This window comes from Haliotis rufescens, unplaced genomic scaffold, assembly GCF_023055435.1.
Source record: "Haliotis rufescens isolate VD_foot unplaced genomic scaffold, xgHalRufe1.0.p SCAF_1, whole genome shotgun sequence".
NCBI lineage: Eukaryota > Metazoa > Mollusca > Gastropoda > Lepetellida > Haliotidae > Haliotis > Haliotis rufescens.
In genome coordinates, this window is record NW_025963779.1 from 78,812,782 (window position 1) to 78,835,106 (window position 22,325).

At 40.1% G+C, this 22,325-nt stretch overlaps 1 protein-coding gene across 4 annotated transcripts in view; it reads left to right on the top strand.

Annotated features, from left to right (window-relative positions):
- Positions 1-2,088: 2,088 nt before the first annotated feature.
- LOC124143800 (MFS-type transporter SLC18B1-like) overlaps positions 2,089-22,325 on the top strand; it is a 38,803-nt gene continuing 18,566 nt past the window's right edge. Inside the window, exons 1-5 of one of the 4 annotated variants that reach the window (XM_046512916.2) lie at positions 2,089-2,249; positions 16,047-16,139; positions 17,764-17,955; positions 18,272-18,367; positions 19,828-19,901. In XM_046512916.2, the coding sequence (XP_046368872.2) occupies positions 16,083-16,139; positions 17,764-17,955; positions 18,272-18,367; positions 19,828-19,901 (419 nt within the window). In that variant the 5' untranslated portion in view covers positions 2,089-2,249; positions 16,047-16,082. Of the gene's footprint in view, positions 2,250-3,323; positions 3,343-9,302; positions 9,381-12,533; positions 12,553-16,046; positions 16,140-17,763; positions 17,956-18,271; positions 18,368-19,827; positions 19,902-22,325 lie in introns of those variants that run through there. The other 3 variants (XM_046512918.2, XM_046512917.2, XM_048401579.1) reach the window with 3 other exon arrangements.

A 22,325-nucleotide genomic window follows, 5' to 3' on the forward strand; every position in this document is an offset into this window, starting at 1 on the left:
TGTTTAGCCCCTTAATGCCGAGCGCCAGACAGGGTAACAACAAGTACAATCTTTTAACGTCTTTTGGTATGACGCGGCCGGGGATCGAACCCCGGACCTTCTGCTCCCCGGGCGGACGCTCTACCACTAGACCACGGAGGCGGTCACAAGTAATCGGAACGACAATCAAATACATTCAAAGGTACATGAATATGCTTACATACATGTACATGCTATTTTTACATAGATTTGGGGCTTAGTTTAACTTGTATATATTATCAAATAATAACGGAATTTTTTGACAGTTTTTTGCCTTAAAACCACAAACGGTGATACAAAAGAGGAGATAAAAAAATAGCACATCAGATTAAAAATCAAAACAGATCAAAATGACAGCATGGCAATGGTGTTTATAATATCTTTGTTGTCTGTGAGTCTTGAATATGGTTGGTTTATATGTATAAGATTGTTTAAAATCCTTGGGATTATGGGAGGACAGAGCCGTCATAACGTCTTTAGGTTTGGCCAAATAATAATCCGATGTATTTGAAGTGCCTCAATTCACGATGCTAGATGCTACCCCCTCCCTTCACACCCTTCAAATATATAAATCCCATTTCGGAAAAAGACAATTGAGGATCACCTGGTCCAAAATGCGCCATCCATGTTCTCAGCGTCCCATATTTTAACCCCTCCCTCTCAAACCCCTCTTACGTCATGGCAGTTTGGTGAGGGACCTGGGACATGAGCTGCTGTTATCATTGTATTATCCCGCATACAGCCTTCCCATATCTGGTCACGAGCCCAAACTCTGTTGCTTTATCAGCAGGCATGTGTGTATAGTCAGACCGCCCAAACGTGGAATGTCAGTGTGTGTTATTATGACACGAGGGTATTCAGACGGAACCCGGGTATGTCACATGTGTTATCTGCACTCTGTTGTGTTTGAGCAAATGTTTTAGTCGTGGAAGCAAAACCAGACATAAACTGGCGTGGCAGGGGAAGTTAAGGGACAGGCTTGTTGATATACTGGTCTTAGTTCGTAGACAAATGTCGAAATTTAAAATTATTTTTAAGAAGATATATACAGAGTCAATACATTCGAATGTTTGTAGGAGGGTATGAGTAATATCACATTACAATCACGGGTGTGACAAACCTAGAAACATAATGAGGGTGAATGTGGGATTCGAACTAACGAACACAGGTTTCTGACACGCCTAAGGGACGCAACTCTGCACAGCGAAATGCGGAACTTTGTCGATTGGGCCACCCATGCCCCCAGTATGTGTGTGATGTACAGAAGTTAAACAGTTCAAGAAATATGGATTGAAACAGCCGGCAAACGCGGCACTATTCGATGTTAAGTTGTCATATGTACTATCAATGACGGCACCATGTGATATATAGTTGTCACATATCACATCAATACCGACACCATTTGGTACATAGCTATCATATCTCACATCAATACCGATACCATTTGGTTTTTATAAAGAAAAAATGGCATATCTCACATCAATACCAACACCATTTGGTATATAGTTGCCATATCTCACAACGTTAACGGCATTTATTTGTGTTTAAGAAAAGCGACAAAACCCTTTCCATATTCCGAAACAGAGGCGATTCCGACTATTTAATCATGAGTACGTGTTCACGAGTCACTATCAAATACTTATAATACCAGGTGTCAGTAAAACTCATTTATAACATTGTCACAAATCCGGCATGTACTGGCACTGTACTGCCAGGTCTGTCCCATCAATACCGGCATCAACTGGTTTTACTCCTGTCTATTAACAATACCGGCCCTAACTGGTATAACTCATTCCTATCACAACAATGTGTCTCTTTTATTTCAAAACAGTACATCAGAGTATATGCAGAGACCATATAATATTATATGGTCTCTGGTATATGCCACCACTCGCTTTAATACAATATGGGACCAAGAGTTGCATTTAGAAATGATATATGAACAATGTAATCTAGAAATGAGAAAACGTTTTCCCGCTTACGCTACCTTACCAGAGGCGTTTAAATTACCGATCATCTATCATATATACAGTGACATGTGGATGGTTATGGTCGCCCAAATACAGCCCATGCTGTTTACACCTGATTACTCATGTCTGCACACATGTGATCGTGACAGCCTTAACCTGCAAGTCGAGCTGTTTACTGTAGCGTGTACGTCCACTTTGTATACAAAAGTGGACCTTGACCATTGGGACCCGATTCTCACCACGGTGTAGCCGCATGACTCGGTGAGTAACGTTTAGTGGTATTCTCCTCAGTGTGGAAAATGCATAATGTTCTATGGCTGATTGATCAAGTGTACGCATGAAATATGTGTAGACATTTCTCACATGTATATGTGTCTTGGTGTAAACATCGCCTGTGATTGTTCAGCGAAGCACACGTTGTATGTGTTGCATCAGCTCCGGCCTGTACAGAAGTAGCTATATATATAGCGTCTTTGTCCGTGTTTATTCAGGGTATCTTCGGACAGTTGTTTGTACGCTTCAATACTGTGATAACATGTTCAAACACTAAGCCCGATTCACACGACTCATTCAACTGAAGAAAGTCAAACTATTGTCGGTTGACACTCCACCATACTCACGTTGTTGTTGTTACTATTTTTTGTTTTGGTATTATTATCTTATTATCATTATTATTATTATTATTATTATTATTATTGATATACGGGCTTGCTACAATTGCTAAGGCACAACTTGTCTTCTTTAAAGGAGTATAACGCCTTTCCTATAATATTTGATTCAGTCTAAAGGCCCATATACATTAGCGTCAAGTTTGAATGTGGAGGAAGGCGATCTATATTTGTTCTGAAAGAGAACACAATGACCGACTGGGTGATGCTGTCCCACATTAACTGGAAACTGAATGTGGAGGAAGGCGATCTATATTTGTTCTGAAAGAGAACACAATGACCGACTGGGTGATGCTCTCCCACATTAACTGGAAACTGAATGTGGAGGAAGGCGATCTATATTTGTTCTGAAAGAGAACACAATGACCGACTGGGTGATGCTGTCCCACATTAACTGGAAACTGAATGTGGAGGAAGGCGATCTATATTTGTTCTGAAAGAGAACACAATGACCGACTGGGTGATGCTGTCCCACATTAACTGGAAACTGAATGTGGAGGAAGGCGATCTATATTTGTTCTGAAAGAGAACACAATGACCGACTGGGTGATGCTGTCCCACATTAACTGGAAACTGAATGTGGAGGAAGGCGATCTATATTTGTTCTGAAAGAGAACATAATGACCGACTGGGTGATGCTGTCCCACATTAACTGGAAACTGAATCTGAAGGTAGCCGATCGAAAGGTAATATTTAGTGAGCTGAGAGGTTTCAGGGAAGGCGGACTCCCATGATAATTTGATTATAAAGTTTTATTTATTTCAAGCATTTTATCAGGAATACTGCAGCATTACGTCAGATATGGGACAGTGGCAGGTCCGACTGACCTTCCGCGAGCCACCTGCAGCAATTACACTCGCTGACGCGGGTACAGCCCGTGCCACTGATATGATCAGTTTGACAAGCACCTCAGCAGGGACACAGAGCTGCATGCATACATGTACTATTGGTCATTGTGTGTGCAAGCTTAGCCTGTCACGCAGACCCTGAAACAAATATATCAAATACAGCCCATGCAGGTCTATAATATTTGGCAAGTCTAGATTACTGCAGAATAGAAAATGAAGAGTATCCAGGATCCTTTATATTAATTTTAACTATAAATTAACAACTTTTTTTTTTTCTTCTGTAAAACAGTTCATTTCAGAGACTAGATGTTAGTCTAGTGCAAACTGTACGTGTAACTGTCTACGTACGAGAATCTGTCCTGAAAAATGCCTTGATATAGTTGATCCACATACAGCTGCAAGTGAGATTACAGGCTTATGTCTGAGTGTGGATTCAAGTGTGTTTGTGTGTGCATGTTTTGTGTATGTGTTTTGTTCGAGCGTGCGTGCTTGATTGCGTGTGTGTATGTTTGTGTTGTGTGTGTATGTATGTGTGTTTTGTGTGTGCGTATATGTGTGTTGTGTGTGTGTGTTTAAATCGGGAATTTCAAGACATCGTAAGTTATACGAATCTTGTGCAATCGTTGTTTGCTCGGACATACGGCACCCAAGCCTCAGTAAAACATTCAACACGTTTTATGATAGACGTTTCTAAATTTGTCGCATTTGGAGGACGTTTCTAAATTCGACACATCAGTGGCCAGAATGATGTCTTGAACAATACCGTACTTTGACTTGTACCGCAAGTTACTGTATTTTTAACATAAACGTTCCTATCTAAATGATAAGATATTATCAGATTGACGGTACACATGAATTGGTTGGAAGGGAATAGGACTCACCGAGGCCTCGCTCAAATACCAGACTAAACCATGTACATTATGTACTTTGAAGAGTGTAGAAGATGAATTTCACTGTATTCTTACATGTTACAGTTATTTTGAATTAAGAAACAACATGCATATTTCTTGGCAATGTACAAACTACTCATCCCTGTGTCTATTTTTGCAAGAGACCAAATATTGATGTCTATGTTTACCGTGCTCTGTTAAAAAGTATATATACTCATACCTTGTCATAATAATTGTAATATGAACCCCTGGCCTATCATTCTGCAAGGGGCGGTCGGGTAACCTGGTGGTTAAAGCGTTCGCTCGTCACGCCGAAGACCCGGGTTCGATTCCCGACATGGGTACAATGTGTGAAGCCCATTTCTGGTGTCCCCCGCCGTGATGTTGCTGGAATATTGCTAAAAGCGGCGTAAAACCATATTCACTCACTCATTCTGCAAATACAAGTGTAGACACATTTTCATTTAGAGTATAATAGTTAAGGTTGTGACGTATTCAAACGCTATTGCATCAGCGTCGCTATATGGCTGAAATAATGCCGGCGGGACGTTAAATTTAAAGTTACTATTGCATCAGCGAAATCCCGTTAAACCAGAGGGTAGCGTTCCAAGTGAAATCGCACGCATCGATAAATGTCCGGATAAACGAGTCAAAGGTACGATGTGATACACCTGCGCGTGTTCAATCCTTGTATCATCACTGACTGACTGTGATCTACTCATATAGTTCCACCACTATGTCGTCGGCTAATCGAGACTGACTGTTCGCAGCCGTTGACGTTATATGATTAACTGTATTGTCCATGAGTCAGCAAAGTTTGCTTAAAATGTGTAAGTCGAGAGTAAACTAGGTTATATAATCTAGCGTTCCAGGCTTGTGAAGTGCTGTGGTTCTTGGTAACGGCTGGTCAAATAGGAATCCTTCACACTAATGGATCATTCAGCAAGATGTAACAGACACCTGAACATAAATATTAACCGCTGCCCTTTGATTGCATGTGTAGATTTGTGTCGGCCTTGACAGGTCCTCGACACCACCGACTGATGAACATACACATGCAGGCAGCAGTATTGAGGAACTACATGCAAGTCCTTCAATGTCTACACTGTACCGGGGCATGTTAATGACAATTGTAAAGGAACATTGCCAAATTTACCAAACTCCAATTCTGCAGTTATGCGATCGACTGCTAACGTTTACTCAAATAGATAGTGTTTGTTTGTTTGTTTGTTGTTTAACACTGTACTCAGCAGTATTCCAGCTATATGACGGCGAGTCTACACCAGACAATCCAGTGATTGACATCATGAGCATCGATCCATGCAATTGGGATACGATGATATGCATCAACCAAGTCAGCGAGCCTGACCACCCGATCCCGTTAGTCGCCTTTTACGGCAAGCATGGGTTGCTGAATTACCTATTCTACGAGCATATTGGTCTGTCTGCTCAACCTATGCGGGTTTGTCAGCTCCATTGCTGTATCCACTACTCCACGGAAGGGTTGTTATGATAAAACGATTAATATGCTGGGGAGTTTCATGACTCTCCTGGACGCCATTCCTGCTGCTCTCAAGCACTTCCCCAAGGTTCTGGTGGACAGACGTCGATTGGGTATCCATATTTGCTTCAGGGTTGGACTCAATGCAAATGTCTGTCGTCGTACTAATCGACGCAATGACCTGTCTTCACGCTATGACGTCACAGGAGGTCGTTCTGGCCGCGACAGGTCTTTCACAGCATTGACGTTCTCACCAATCGGCCGATTACTGCGTAATGATAGCACAGTTGACGCCCGAGTTGTCGGACAACCCTATGGAATGCATTCCGATTGTTTGCCATAATTGTGCCTCTGACATCCAACTTCGTGTCGTGTTCACTGGAAGTGATTGAACATTGCAAGACAGCGTATAGAAATGCCCGATTTTGAACATACAGATGTTGGGCATGCTGGGCATGCTGCCCCGTCAGATATGAGCATTCAAATCTTCACGATTGAAAACCATTCTTGTCACAATCACCTTTGTCAACAGTGACAAGTTATCATTCATTATATCATGTGGTGCTTAACTTTTGTCCAGGTTTATAGTTCATGAATCACATTTTATTGTAATAAAATTGACGCTGTTCTTGTCTAGTGTAGGTGATGCGGATAGGCTGTACAGTTATATCATCCATGTCTGTTGGCATGCATGTAATTATAGACCTAAATAACGTCCGCGATGTAATTCGCATCATACTGACACGAACACCTGCCACCCATATCGCCAGTCCATCTCGATGGTATCGACTTTGACGCGTGCATTCAGGCTTCCCCTTGATTAATAACAACGTCTCTCGCGTCTCCATAGCAACTCTAGTTGCATTAAGAGGAACGAGGGGCATCTTCAGAGTTCAGAATTTGTGGATATAGAAGTTATATCTTGTTATCACATCAGCTAACACACCGGGTTGCCCATTTGACACGTCTGACTAATACTCTGCCAAACAAGAATGTATAGTTCACATATCATATAGAAAATCAACAGATGGTATCGATTGTTCAAAATTGGCACACATCATTGTCATTGACTTAAAGTCATTAGGACACACATGGAACAGTAGATTTTCAAGATGAAGGTCATCTGTTCTCAATCATGTAGCCACCATTACAGTCCAAATCTGACTGGCAAAGTCCTCCCATGGAAGCAATCAGATCCCGGATGTGGCATGGGGAATGTTCACCCACTCTCCCTGCAGTGCTTGTGCCAACTGTCTGAGGTTCTGTGGTTGTTGCTGACATGCTCGCAGTCGTCCATTAAGTGTCCGATTGGGATAAATCTGGACACCTGGAGGGCCATAGCAGGACCCGTCTTCCCGAGGCAAGCGAGTTAACTGACTATAAAAGTACAGTTTCCACCCTTGCCGAACTAGGCTGGTATTATTGAGTTACATTTTGGCTGGACTAACGAGTCTATGCATAGTCCAATCAAAATCTCGCAACGAAATCGAACTCCGGTTCGTAAACTGTCACGCAGATTACGGTCGATTGTAGGATTTGTAAAGCATGTGCACCGCCAACTCGTTGTCAACAGATATTTTCCAAACCTTTACATGTTTTTAATCAAGGTGCTCGCGTGTTTTGATGCACTTCTCGATGTAAGACCCGTTTTATCACAATATAGATCTCGATTAACGATCAGATCGTCTTGACTGGGCGCCGCCATTTTGTTTGAAAGCAAGTGCAAGTGATGGAATCGGATTGTTCCACAGGAGAGGCTCAGAAGGGACATAACTCATAATAACCACTGGTGGCGCTACGATCGAGCCCAGGAATTCCAGCCTTGTTCAGCAAGGGTGGAAACTGGACTTTTAAAGTCAGTTAACTCTCTTGCCTCGGGAAGATGAGCAGGGCGTGTATGTCTGATACCTGAAAAAGGCTGTTGTCAGTCTTGTCATGTGAGGCCGCGCGTTGTCTTGTTTGAAAATGACGTTTCACGTAAGTGACGTGGCCAAATGAATCTGCGCTGTGCTCTAGTAGTGATACGTGGTCAACCTGATCTGGGAAGGTCACGTGTTGTGTGTCTGATAACGGTTCTACAGTCTTGTAATGATGGTTGGTTCTACCTGGAAAAACCTGGCTATAGCTGAAGATGATTATTCTGTTCGCAGTACGCCGATGGCGTTGTTGCGTTTGGCTTCCGTCCGTTGTGGCATGTTTTCGGTGTTCACTTACTGTAGGATTGTGACGTCATGCAAATAAAAACCAAACGTTTTTATAGCCAAACAAGTGATGTTGCACGGGCATGTCATGTTCGTGTGTTTCAGCGCCAGGCTCTCACATGGTTGTGCTTTTGCGATTATTCTATCTTTTCACCAAATTTCTGCAGTATCTCATTCTTTCCACACAAATCCATCCCAATCCATGCAGAAAGTACCAGATCAATTATAGTATTTATTTTGTATGGATGTCGGAAACACTGTCAGATATTTACGATTTTACTACTTTTGCGTTTCATTTTTACAGAGTATATATTATACAGTGCATATTATATCCAGACGTCTTTTTGGCATTTGCACAATCAACTGCCATGCATTCACAAATAAAAGATGGCTACGCAATAAATCGCAAAGAGGAATGAAGAGCGTGGATTCGAATATGCGCTCGCAACTTGATGACGTTATATATTGGACGACGTTATTAATGAGAGGCAAGTGTCTAGTGAGTTGTTCCACATAGATGTAGCTGGGCTACGTAGATAAACGCAGTGGCCGAACGATCGCATCCAAAAGTGTGAGAGATATGACAATCGGTATGAGGAGAAAAGGTACAGATAACCAACGTGTTGCGGGAAATACCAAACTTAACCCACATGCTCATAAAATGGACTTTGCCGAGGTCTGATTCTATTTAACGAATCATCATTATTTAAATATATAAAAAGCTTGTTCAATTTATCGACATCCTTAAAGAGGACGAGTCGTGATCGTTGCGCCCCACATGGTTTATTCTCCCTGAAGTGTTTTATTGTTCGATAAACAACTCCCCCTCGTCGTTTATTTCTAAAATAATACATACAGTTTATTTGCCAAGGAAGGTCGCTTTTTACCTGACGCTTGTTTATGAGAAATTATGAGAGTCTTCTAGACAGTGTAAAGTGTATTTTGTGGCATAACCTATACGATCAGGCAATTATATTACAACATTTTGACTTACACCCTTTGTACTTAAAATATAATGATTATAAATGTTACATAACATGTAAAGTATATTATAATAAACAAGCAAAATAAAACCAATTTTGTGACTTTTTATTATATAAACAAACCAGCTACCTGAAAGACGGTTATCTTGTTACCAATATAATAATAGCCTATATAAGATAAGTACGACAAGGTAAGTAACACCACTTTGTTATCAGAGGTTATCCCATGACTAAACGGAGAGTTATGCATATTCATTGCGGTGCACGTTTGACAGCTATTTTTTTCTAAGCAACGTTATGTGTGAGTACCCTTTATCCAGTCAATTTTAGTCATGAATTTCTTCATCATAGTACATAGGATTGTTCATGTATAAATATTTTGAACTTGCTCCAAAAACTTTTGTAAGCGAAAGGGGTCATAAGTGGCATGATAGCGCTAGCGTTATCGAACTGAAATATAGTCTTTGTGGAGAGGTGAGGTGAGGTGAGGTTTAGGTGAGGAGAAATGGGGTTTGACGTCGAGGTTAAGATTATAGCACTTATATAGCGACGTACACGTGTGTTGTGTGTGTGTTTGTGTGTGTGTGTTTGTGTGTGTGTGTGTGTGTGTGCGTGCGTGCGTGCGTGCGCGTGCGTGCGCGTGCCTGCATGAACTAGTCCGGATTAAGCCTGTTTCATATTGCTAGCCCACTAAGACCCAATCCCGAAATTTAACATGGAAACCAATAGATACAGTATATTGACTCCGAGCCGACCACTCCTTATTTTAGCCCCTTAATGCCAAGCGCCATGCAGGGTAACAACAAGCACCTACGTTTACCATCTTTTGGTATGAAGCGGCTGGGGATCAAACCCTCGACCTTCCGCCATCGTGTAGATGAATAGGTGATTATTTAATATCATGTCCATTTAGCCCATTACTTTTTTCTTTTTATTGTAAAGTTAAAAACTTTGTACGTACGTGACATTTTTGTTGGTACAAAATAGAAAACCCTCAGACATTTTAGTATTCAAAACGGTGGAAAACTTAGGGGCAGGCCATTTGATTTAAAGCTGGAGTGGGGTTGGGGGTAGGGTATTTCTTTTTCCTCAGTTTGAGGGGCTGAGATTATGTTCTTTTGTTTGCGTCGCATTTCAAATTCAACTCATGGAAAGCTTGTCAAACTTTTCTCACTGTTTTCTGAAACATAGTAACTTTGCAGATGTAGGTGATTTTAAGACAATCAAATAGTAGTATAATAACGCATTTTTATACAACAAAAGACCATTTACAACACCATGTGTAGCAAAAGCCTAGTGTGCAGTTTTTTTTCAAATTAACAGAACACTGGTCAACTTGACATGTTAGTACTCACAACTGCTGTAGAAATGTACTCTCCAATAACTAAGATTGAGGATGATGGACATCAATAGCATGATAACTTTTGTAAACTGACGAATACAACCAAACAGAAAGTTGGACACCTTGGCTCAAAACCCCGAATGGTGTTACAAAATGGTTGAAAATCAATCGCCTAATCACAACCCAAACAATTTGTTGAGTTATGCACGAGCCACAGTACCCAGATCAAACTTAAGATTGAGGAAAATTTTTTGCTGCGCTTGCAGTATACCAGTCTACAAAGATATGGGTATAAACGATGTACTGTTCATCCACGCCCACGCCCACGCCCACACCGCTAGACAGTGACATATGACATGGAGGAAACATTACCGGACAGAGTCACATTGACCAGTCTCTCTACCTTATCGTACTGCCGTGTTTGTGACAGGATCTCCCGACCCTGTTTCAGCAACATAACACAAAGCTCCACACAACGTCTTGTCATGGACAGCACAATCAACAGACTAATCACCTGTGGAACACTTGTGGGATCACCTTCACTGACAAAATTGAGCACGACCAGTTAGCGTATATAACAATGGTCAGTTAGGACAATGCCCTCCGAGAAGAATGGCGTTGATTACCATTTCTTGTGATCAGATGTCTCATATTTCTGCCTGTCGTCGAGTTGGGGCGTGCATTGATTCCCATGGCAAAATAAGGATTTACTTGGAACAAATTGCAACAGAATTTATTTCACCAAGATGCATTTCTGCAAGGTCCCAGGAACAACATACTAAGAGTCCCAAACAATCCTAGTTTTGGAAATATGTCTAATTTGCATAATCCAATATGACCACCAATTATCAATATATCTTCCATGCTTCAGATGCGGTTGAATCTTTTGATGAAAAAGGCATGTGTTGTGTTGCGAAATAGCTATATTGTGTTTCTAAAAGGTGTTCACAATTCCTGAACGTTTCCGACTTTTGATAAATCTACAAAAAAATCAAGATAGCCGCCAATTTCAAGATGGCCGTCAAGTTTCTTTATTATGAGTTTAGACTGTGGAATCGTTAACTCTAAAACAGTGTGATAGGACTTATATGCATAATTATTACTTTGCGCACAAACTCACTGAAGTATAGTTTACACTTTTAGAAAAGAAACTCTGTCACCATTGCCCAATAGTAGCAAAAAATTCCAAGATTGACGCCAAGAGATTGCTGGATAGACATGAAATATCAATACACTGTTGGTCTCTGATTACATATTTGAGTAATTTGAACGTCTACAATGCGGTAAACAGTCCTGAGGATGCATGTAGAATACTCAATTATTTGCATAAATCCAATATATTTATTTATATAACAGTATTGATTGTTATTGTCTGTATCTACTTATTACCATGACAAACACTGTAACAAGTTTTGTTTTCATTCATGTTTGTCCACATGAGGACCTCTTAGAATTTACTACCGAAAAAACAGTTGTTTCACAAGTAGTTTGTTATTTATTTCCTTGTAGTTCAATTGTGGAAGTCCAATATAACCAATATTTGGATATAAATCTGAAAATGTTTGATCCACTGCTCATTCAGTTACATGATTGTGTGATTTATGAACATTATTACTTGAAGAATAGTAGCAAAGTTGTCACGGTGAATGCTGTAGCTAGATATTGCAGGGTCATTATACTTCGAAAGTCTCCAAAGGTTTGTCATCGTCAGCTTGTACCATGGCAGTCGCCGCACACAACACTTAAAATGAGACCATATTTCTTGCAAGCGCTTCTTGTTTTACAGAGGGCACGGGTGGCCGCGATTCGCTCTGCAGAGTTGCGTCCCTTGGGCACGCCAGAAACCAATGGTTGTGGGTTCGAATCCCGGTTCGCCCCGATTATGTTTCTAGGTTTGTCAGCACCATACCCGTGCTCGTGGGTTTCACCGAAGTGGTAAACGTCTGAGACCTGCATCACTTCTGGCTTTCCTCCCACATTAAGCTGACATGCCGTGATATAACTGGAATAATATTAAAAGCGGCGTTAAACTCAACTCACTCACTCACTCTTCTTTTACAGTCTCGTTTGTAATTACAACGGATGATGTCCGTGAGTGCTGAAGGCGCTGCAGGGTGATCTGTCTGTATGGGTAAGGAACATCCATCTATCATGTGCCATCCTCAACCCAATGGATCCATACTGAACCCTTTCTACTCCATTATCTGGGAGGAGACAAGGGGGCTGTGGTATCTTGTTTGGTGGCAGAGTTTGTGGCTCTGCATGTTGCAGGTTTTTCGTCACCTTCTAACAAAATCACTTGTACCTTAAGCTATCCCGTCCTTCCTCCTTACATCCGCCATAGAGAGACCCAAGTTAATGTTCTCCCGGTTTGCATGTACAGAACTGCACCCAAGTCTATCCAGTTTGTCACCCAGATGGGCAATAAAGTGCTGTCTGTTTTTTGCGTTGTTCAAGAATGCTTCTTAGATCGAATGACCATTTCCTTCGTGAAATAAACTGTCCCACCAGTACAATACAAGATCTATGTACTAGCACTGTTCATGTGACTCTGTAGTCACCGATCAGCATTGTTTAAATCCTCCTCCCTAGCACTGCAGGTCAGTAAGGCAACCCTTGCTGATGTTATCTGGGACACCATCCAAGTGAAAGACTGAGTATCTTGAAATGTCCAGAACATTCTTGATGGTAGTGCTTTACTTCACAGGCTACCCTGACCAAGATGTTCTACGCTATATCACCTATGTTAACTATAGACCATCTATATGTTGTACATAAATATGCTGCTGCTAACATTGTCGTTAATGGATACAATGATGATCCATCAACGAAAGATGCAACACAGGGACCTGTTCTGGCGAGATTATTTCACGGGCAAAATGGTTATTTAATCGTAGAAGGAAGAACACAGAACAAAGAAGAACAAAGCAAACCACAAACAGCGCTTTATTGCCTGACAAACCGGAGAGAGCTTGGTGCAGAACGGTTCATGCAAAACTAGGCGCTGTCACACTGTCCTGTTGGAAGATGACACAGACTTGCTCATCCTCCTTCTTCATCATGTTAAAATAGAAGCAGTTGACTTGACCATAACCCAGGCCAGCTTCAAGAAGGAACGGGATCTGGTGCATAAAGGAATCAAAGCGGCTGCTGGGCAGTGATGTATGTGAGCATGTGCTCTTTTTACATACAGTTCTTGGCTGTGACACCACTCCTCGACTGTTTGGCTTGGTAAAGGGTCTAGCATTGAAGAATAATGCCTTGTTCTGTGATCAGGCTAAAATTTTCAGCCAAACAGAAGAAACTGGGGATGAAAAAGTCATCACCGAAGCAGGTAAACATGCACTAGTGTCTTATATGGCGAATGTAAGAAGGAAGGACTGGATAGCTTATGATACAAACGATTTTTGGGGAGGGTGACGAAGATTCTATCACGCGTAGAGCCACTAACTCTGCCACCATCCCCTGCAGCCGCAAGATACCACAGACCCCGTGTCTACTACGGGATAATGGAGTGGAAAGAGTTCAATATGAATCTATTGGAGCGGGGATGGCAGATGATAGATGGATAGTGCTTACCATTACATTCAGATCAGCCTGCAGCACCTTCAGGACTCCAGGACATAATCAGCTGTAAATTCAAAAAAGACTGTAACATACGAAGATGCACTTGACGGAAGTATGGTCTCACTTGCACTGCTGTATGCCATGGTACAAGCTGTACAAATATACAGTTGCTAGACCTCTCAGGGGGTGACAAACCTGTTGAGACTTTCGAGATACAAAAGTGTAAAGCCTGCTACCTAAAGATACAGCATTCACTTTGACAGTTGTTCCGTTGTTCATCCCGTACTAATGATCATGAATCACACCATCATGTAACTGAATGAACATGTTTTAGATTTATATGCAAATACCCATGAAGATCTGGGGTAGAATAGGTCTTCAGCAACCCATGCTTGCCGTACACGGTATCGGGTGGCCAAGCTAGCTGACTTGGTTGATGTATGTCATCGTATCCCAATTGCGTGGATCGTTGCTCATGATGTCAATCGCTGGATTATCTGGTTCAAACTCGATTATTTACAGACCGATGTCATAAAGCTGGAATATTGCTGAGTGCGGCTTTAAACAAATAAACAAACGTTTAAATATTGGTATTTGCTGGTTATATTGGATTTCCGCAAATGAACTACAATGGAGATGACTCATTGACTAATTGTGAAACAACTTGGATTAATTCTGGCAGGACCTCATGTGGACACACTGTTTTTCCAACTGGTATTCATATTAAAAAAAAAGAAGTGTTTCATTGGTATTCAACATAGTGTTTATTGTCATGGTAATATGTAGGTACAGACAATAACAATTAATATTGATATTTAGACTGGCCAAAACATGTCATTTACGAGATATGTGGTGGTTATATTGGATTTATGCAAATGATTCAGTATTCTGTGTTAGTGTGCCAAGTAATAATTATGCATATAAGTCATATCACACTGTTTTAGAGTTAACGATTCCACAGTCTAAACTCATAATAAGGAAACTTGGTGGCCATCTTGTTTTTGGTGGCCATCTTGAATTTGTGTAGATTTATCAAAAGTCGAAAACGTTCAGGAATTGTGAACACCTTTTAGAAACACAATATAGCTATTTTGCAACACAACACATGCCTTTTTCATCAAAAGATTCAACCTCATCTGAAGCATGGAAGATATATTGATAATTGGTGGCCATATTGGATTATGCAAATTAGACATATTTCCCAAACTAGGATTGTTTGGGACTCTTAGTATGTTGTTCCTGGGACCTTGCAGAAATGCATTGTGGTGAAATAAATTCTGTTGCAATTTGTTCCAAGTTGAGTGAAAAAATGGCCTAGATTGCCTGGACTATGGTGGGCATACGCGATACTGACTGATCAGTGCGACATTATGAAGGATTAAATAGAGTTTTATGTGCTGATTTTAGTCTTGCTGGTACATCGACTACTGAAAAACAGACCCTATCTTTCAAACTGTGGACTCAATACCATCCTTTTTGTTCTCATTCACGGCTTAACTTAATTCATGTCTTTTGACAATACAAGTATCTTCCTTGACACCAGTCCTGTCCTGTTTGAAGAACAAACAATGTTGGTTGGTAACATTTCTTTTACTCGTTAGTTAAGGTTATTTCAATACATTATTTTTACTTTTATATATGTTTTATGTTGTATTTTTTCAAGTAAGCGTAAATGATGCTTAACATAACATTCACATCACAAGAAATAATTTGTATTGACGAGGAAGGCGTTTTATTGAGGCGACCGATAGTAGCTTGCAATAATAAAATGTCGCATTTTCATTATGCATTCACTATCAAAATTCGCTACACTTTGTTCGTGATCACTACTTTTCTTGATGCCGAAACACTCGTGATAAAAACAAAAACAGCATTCACACATGAGTTTTCATTCAACCAAAAGTAATGAGCTGTGTTTTTAAGAAAAACAAACCCGCAACCACCTCTTCTTTTACAGGGTTTGTAAACTGATATATTCTTATTAACGGCCAGGGCTGTATTAGTTTCACTGTACATACATATAGATAAGCAAGCTACATGTACTATGTCGTGTTGCAGGACGAAGTGATGTGATATGCAAATGGCTGCTCGGAAATGGACACCAACAAAGAGGCCGCTTCCCGTCAAAACAGCTATGGCGGAAGTAGCGAGGTTAGTACACGTTGTCCAATGGTGTACGTGTTTTGATATAAGTCGGCACGGGTAGGCAGTGTGCACGACCAAGTTTATGTGATATGTAACAGTAGACTTTATATGGGGTCGATAACTGTTTTATGCACCTGATCAAAACCAAAAATTGACGGATGTTGGTATTGTTTAGGTCCATAAAGCCAGTAATTATACCTGTTATATTACACCTCATATAAAGTGTATAACTGTTTTTTATATAATAAACCGATAAAAGGAGACTCAACATATCAATCTATGTTAGCTACAATAATATTATGATGTTCCAACAAACGGGGACATCTGATTGGCTTCGGTTTGGGGGAACACCACGTCCGGGTAATTCCCATTCTGTTTTTATAAACTCAAGTCAATACCGTAAATTATCAGACCTGACTTGTGGTCAGTATGCGTCTCTGTTGAAATAGGCCAATGAATATGGCGGAAGACATCGCATTATATAATACTATTATTAATAACCATTTAGATAGACATCAAAGAGGCTAGCAATACTTCTACTTGTTGTCCGCCAATCCAACAGCAGCATCGGCTTCAATCCACATTTAAACGTTTTACACATTGTATTTTCATTTCAATCGACCTGCATACCATTCATTATTTATGTTTGTATATCGATATAAATGTTCACAACGATACATCGGTGCTGTATATCGTTGGTATTCTGTTGTAGAACTAAGGGATTAAGATGAATCATGTGGTCAGGCAGTGAATCGCGATTACTTGATTGCGTGTAGTTGTCCCTCATCAACCATTGGTTGACCTGCTCCAAACCCGACTGTTCACATGCCGCCGTGATATAGCTGGAATAGTCTCCAACACGAACGTTCTTTAACCCTTACAAAGGCGGAAATGGGACTATGGTGGCACTGTATAGCAGATAAAAGGCTCCGAAATCTGTTCAGGGTTGCGTCCCTTAATCGTTGCAGGAACCTATGATCGTGGGTTAGAATCTCGGTTCGCCCTGATAATGTTTTCAAGTTTGTCAGCAGGGCACCTGCACTCGTGTGTTTCACCAAAGCTGTAAAGCCTAGGACCTTTATCACTTCGGGCTCTCTCCCAAATCAAGAAAATATCGTTTATAGCGACTTATTCCCCTTCTCACTCTTCCTTGTTGATTGAACGCAAACCCCGCACAATGCACACTATGTGAGTTTAGGATGTATTCACCATGCACTGTATGTTAGTTTAGGATGTATTTGCATACACAGTATGTTAGTTTAGGATGTATTCACATACACTGTATGTTAGTTTACGATGTATTCACCATGCACTGTATGTTAGTTAACGATGTATTCACCATGCTCTGAATGTTGGTTTACGATGTATTCACCATGCACTGTATGTTAGTTGACGATGTATTCACCATGCACTGTGTGTTAGTTTACGATGTATTAACCATGCACTGTATGTTAGTTTAGGATGTATTCACCATGCACTGTATGTTAGTTTACGATGTATTCACCATGCACTGTATGTTAGTTTACGATGTATTCACCATGCACTGTCTGTTAGTTAACGATGTATTCACCATGCACTGTATGTCAGTTTACGATGTATTCACCATGCACTGTACACCTGTGTTGAGCAGATCATGTCGTGCAGTGACAGCCTGGACACCGATGAAAGTGATGCACATTCCTCGGAGGAGGTCCAAGGTGAGGGAAGCTTCTCCTACCGACGGTTGTCAAGGCGACACAAGTGCGTCATCGTCAGCATCTGTACCACAAGCTTCATCATCATGATGAGCGAGTCCATCATGAGTCCCCTCTATCCCGCGGAGGTAGGGAATCTATTCACAGGTCAAACTCTGGCTATAAACCAAAGTGTTGACGTTACAGACATACTGCTACAACAAACTGATTTACATAACAGCGCACACGTGTCAACTCTGGATGGACCTAAGGAAAGAACAAGTCAATGGAAAATAAACCTTTTTGCACCTATGAATATCGAACTGATTTTATTGTCTCTTGAAGTTTGTTAAACACGTTGTAATTATTGTCTTTCGATACTGTATTATTAGAGGACGTAGAATTGCCCGATGCACAACAGATGGAGCGCTTGCGTTGTGTTACTATGCTTGTTACATGTTACAGACGGAGGTACGCGGAATCAGTACGCTGGTGTCCGGATGGGTGTTTGCCGCGTACGCTCTCGGACAAGTCATCTTCTCTCCACTTATTGGTAAATATGTAAGTACGGTTTAATAGTTAGTTTGTCAACTCGTTAGGTTACGGCTTTGTGTATGCATAACTCATGATGTGTTTATATATCGCCATGCTTGCGGTTTTGACACAGAGGTCCACCCATGGTACGACCAGGAATATGTAGAGTGCGTCAGTGAAAATGATAAATACATTTTTTTTTGGAATAGGCCAATTTACGGCCTTAGACGTATCCAGGCCCAGTCTTGTCCTTTTTGATAAATCCAATGAAATCATTTATATTATTGAATTTTCTGTCCCCTTTGACACTGATGTGATTGACAAGATTGAGGCAAAACATGGCAAATATGCGGACCTCGCTTTCGAAATGTCACGCTTGCATCCCAAGTACCAAAATGTCCGACTCCCCATTGTTCTCGGTGCCTTAGTTTTGGTACCTCCCGATCTGTTGACTGACATTTGGGAGAGCACCCGGATTTGCTGCCAGGAATAAGCCCTTCTGACAATCTGAATAATGCAGAAGGCTGCATTAGGAAGTCTTCGCATTCTCCGTATTTTGCTCGGTGGGTTTGACTAGGCATTCGCTGTCTGGTCTGCGTGTAGAGGGGGCAAGGGCCCTGAGCTGATGATGAGCCTAACCAGCCTGACTGTGTCAGGATCACCCAAACCCTCTTTGCTGCATTTTGTATTTTAATCTGTAAATAATAATAACAATAATTCCATCTCATCCCAACGTGTACCCATTTACTGCTAGGTTAACATAGGTATATTCCGAACAAAGTCACTTGCCTTAGGAGACACCACATGTGCCACATGAGCTACATGAGCGTCAATGTGGGGCAGGACCAAAACCCTAAAAACTCGGGAGTCAATTTGTCGAGCGCGGTCACCAATCAAACTGTTTGATTGATCCGCCGCTGCTTAATTTCACCTGATAAGTGACGGAATGTACTCAGTCTGTTGTACTGACCAAAGTAATTTTAGATTTGCACCCCGTATACCGGTGGATTATTTGTAATATTTACATAAATATTTGAAGAAAAATTTACATAAATATTTGTATAAACAATTATATAAATATTTGAATGAGCATCTACATAAATATTTGAATGAACAATTATATAAATATTTGAATGAATATTTATATAAATGTTTGAATAAACAATTATATAAATATTTGAAGAAACATTTACATAAATATTTGAATAAACAATTATATAAATATTTGAAGAAAAATTAACATAAATATTTGAATAAACAATTATATAAATATTTGAATGAGCATTTACATAAATATTTGAATGAACAATTATAAAAATATTTGAATGAACATTTACATAAATATTTGAATAAACAATTTATTTAAATATTTGAAGAAACATTTACATAAATATTTGAATGAACATTTACATAAATATTTGAATAAACATTTACATAAATATTAGAATGTAAATCTACACTTTTCTTCATACACCGTATTCTTACAGATACCGAATATCGGATCCAGATTCATCTATCTGTCTGGGGTATTCTTCGCTGGAGGGTGTACGTTACTGTTTGGGTAGGTTCACTACCATTGACCAAAAACTATCGAAAATCTATTCTGCCTCCTTGCCATACGCGGCTCCAGACTAGGGTAGGGTACATTGGTGCCCATCCGCCTCTCTGAAGCATACTAATCATGTAGAAACTCAAAACGTCGAATATCTCGAAGTGAAACACGGTTCTCACCTCGTCTCACATATCCATTGCCGTTTTCGTATTTCATGAATCATCTGATATGCCAAAGTTTCGTCTCACATATGATTTATCTCTCTATTTTAGAACGTTGGCTATCGTATTAAAGGTGAATGAACGATCCAAATTTCATATGACTTATTATTTTATGACGACCGCGAAACCTCGGTCAACTTAAATGGAACGCTCAGTCCAAATCTTATCTCAAGTATCATTTCCCTCTTTATCCAGAAACGATGGTTTTCTTGAAGGAACTTCGACGTTGTGACACATTTTGCTTTCAACTAACCTTTTCCATCAAGGTTTTATCATAATAATCCTGGTCAAGTCAATCCAGAATTGTTATGGAATTGACTAACTATGTCACTTCTCTGGTCAACATGATGTCCGATGCTGTCCTATGGAGTGTTCACACCTCGTGGCACTTACCTTTTAAGCAGACCCGTGAAGATCCGGGATGGAATAGGTCTTCAACAACCCATGCTTGCCGTAAAAGGCGACTATGCTTGTCGTAAAGGCGACTAACGGGATCGGGTGGTCAGGCTCGTTGAATTGGTTAATGCATGTCATCGATCCCAATTGCGTGGATCGATGTTCATGATGTCAATCACTGAATTGTCTTGCCAAGACTCGATTATTTACAGACCGCCGTCATATAGCTGGAATATTGCTGAGTCCGGCGTTAAACAACAAACAAACAAACAAACCTTTTAAGCAACAATGTTTAAGTGGTTACTGTTTCCGGAAGAGCAGGACATGTTTATCCTTTTCGTGAACACCTGCACTGCAAAAAAAATCCATATATACAAGCTTGTATATCCTTTGGAAAGATGATATTTCCAAAGGATATACAAGATTGGAAAGATGATATATACAAAATATACAAGTTTGTATATATGACATATACAAAATATACAAATTTGTATATATGGTGTATCCAAATTTGTTTTGTTTGTATATATTGGTAAAGGGAGATAATTATTATGTATTTGTGTATAATTATGATATATGTGCAAATTGAAGTGTTTTAAGTTGAGCACTGTGTTTCTTTGTATATGTTGGTAAAGGAGGATAATTGCTATGCATTGCTCTATAAATGTTTTGTATGTGCAAAATAGTATCAGCAAGTTACAAAAAACTGATTTAGTGGCGGGTAACATTACTGGAAGGTTTAATTAGTACTCCACACTGTTAGCGGGAGTACATACTGTCCTTGCAATGATATTGACGGGTGGGCGGTTGAGGCGTCTGGTACTTTTCCTGGCGCGGTGCTTGGTATGTGAGTAGACTTTATGGTCAAATGCACAGAGGGGATTAGCTGTCGGGGGCGATTGCTTTGGCGGTAACTTCTGTATTGAAAGTGTTTGAGCTTGGATTTGTTTTACGGGGAGGCCGCGATGTGTTTTGTAACATGCTCTCGTGCACATATGCCAACAGAGTGGATTGCACAGAGGATGAAAACTATTTTATCACTACTTAAAAGTGTTGAATTTGGTTTGTTCTGAGCTGTCGGTTTCATTGTAGATATACATTGTTATAATGTGAAATCTCGGCGGAAACGCGGAAAATCGCGTTTTTTAAAACGGTGGCCTTGGGGAAAATTGTATTATGAGCAACCGGATGCGTAAATAACGTGTGTAATATATTCCCGTATTATATTTTATAATACTTGTTCTTTAAATATTGTTATCAATGCGAGAACGAATATTACCTTGAAAAAACACAACAGCATGCATATGTTCTAGCAAAAGGAAACTTGATATATATTAATTTGGCTTAATTTCTACTTTGGAAAACTTAGTTGGCGCTCTAAAAGCTTGATGCTGTATAATTTGGCACGCGCATGGTTGGGTGCAAACCATATGTACATCAATAATAATAGTAAAAATAATAATAATAATAATAATAATACATCATGATGGCAGTTTCAATGTAAAGATTAAGTATTTTTAAAGATATGGAAAATAAATCTTGATAACTGCTTTTATCTTTGATCTTTGGGAAAATAATAATGGAATTGGTTGAGTGACTAACGTATTCTACTTTAAAAGTGACAGGAACGTGATTTACATAATTAAAATATAGAATAATATACAAATTATAAGAGAGGGTTTGTGATTTATTTTGGGATGAAGTCAGTATTTAACTTGCGCTTTCCGACATTATGCGTATTTCGCACACGGTTAAGAAAAAAAATGCAATTCATTTATTTATAAAAAGTACGAATGCATCAATCCTACATCACAGG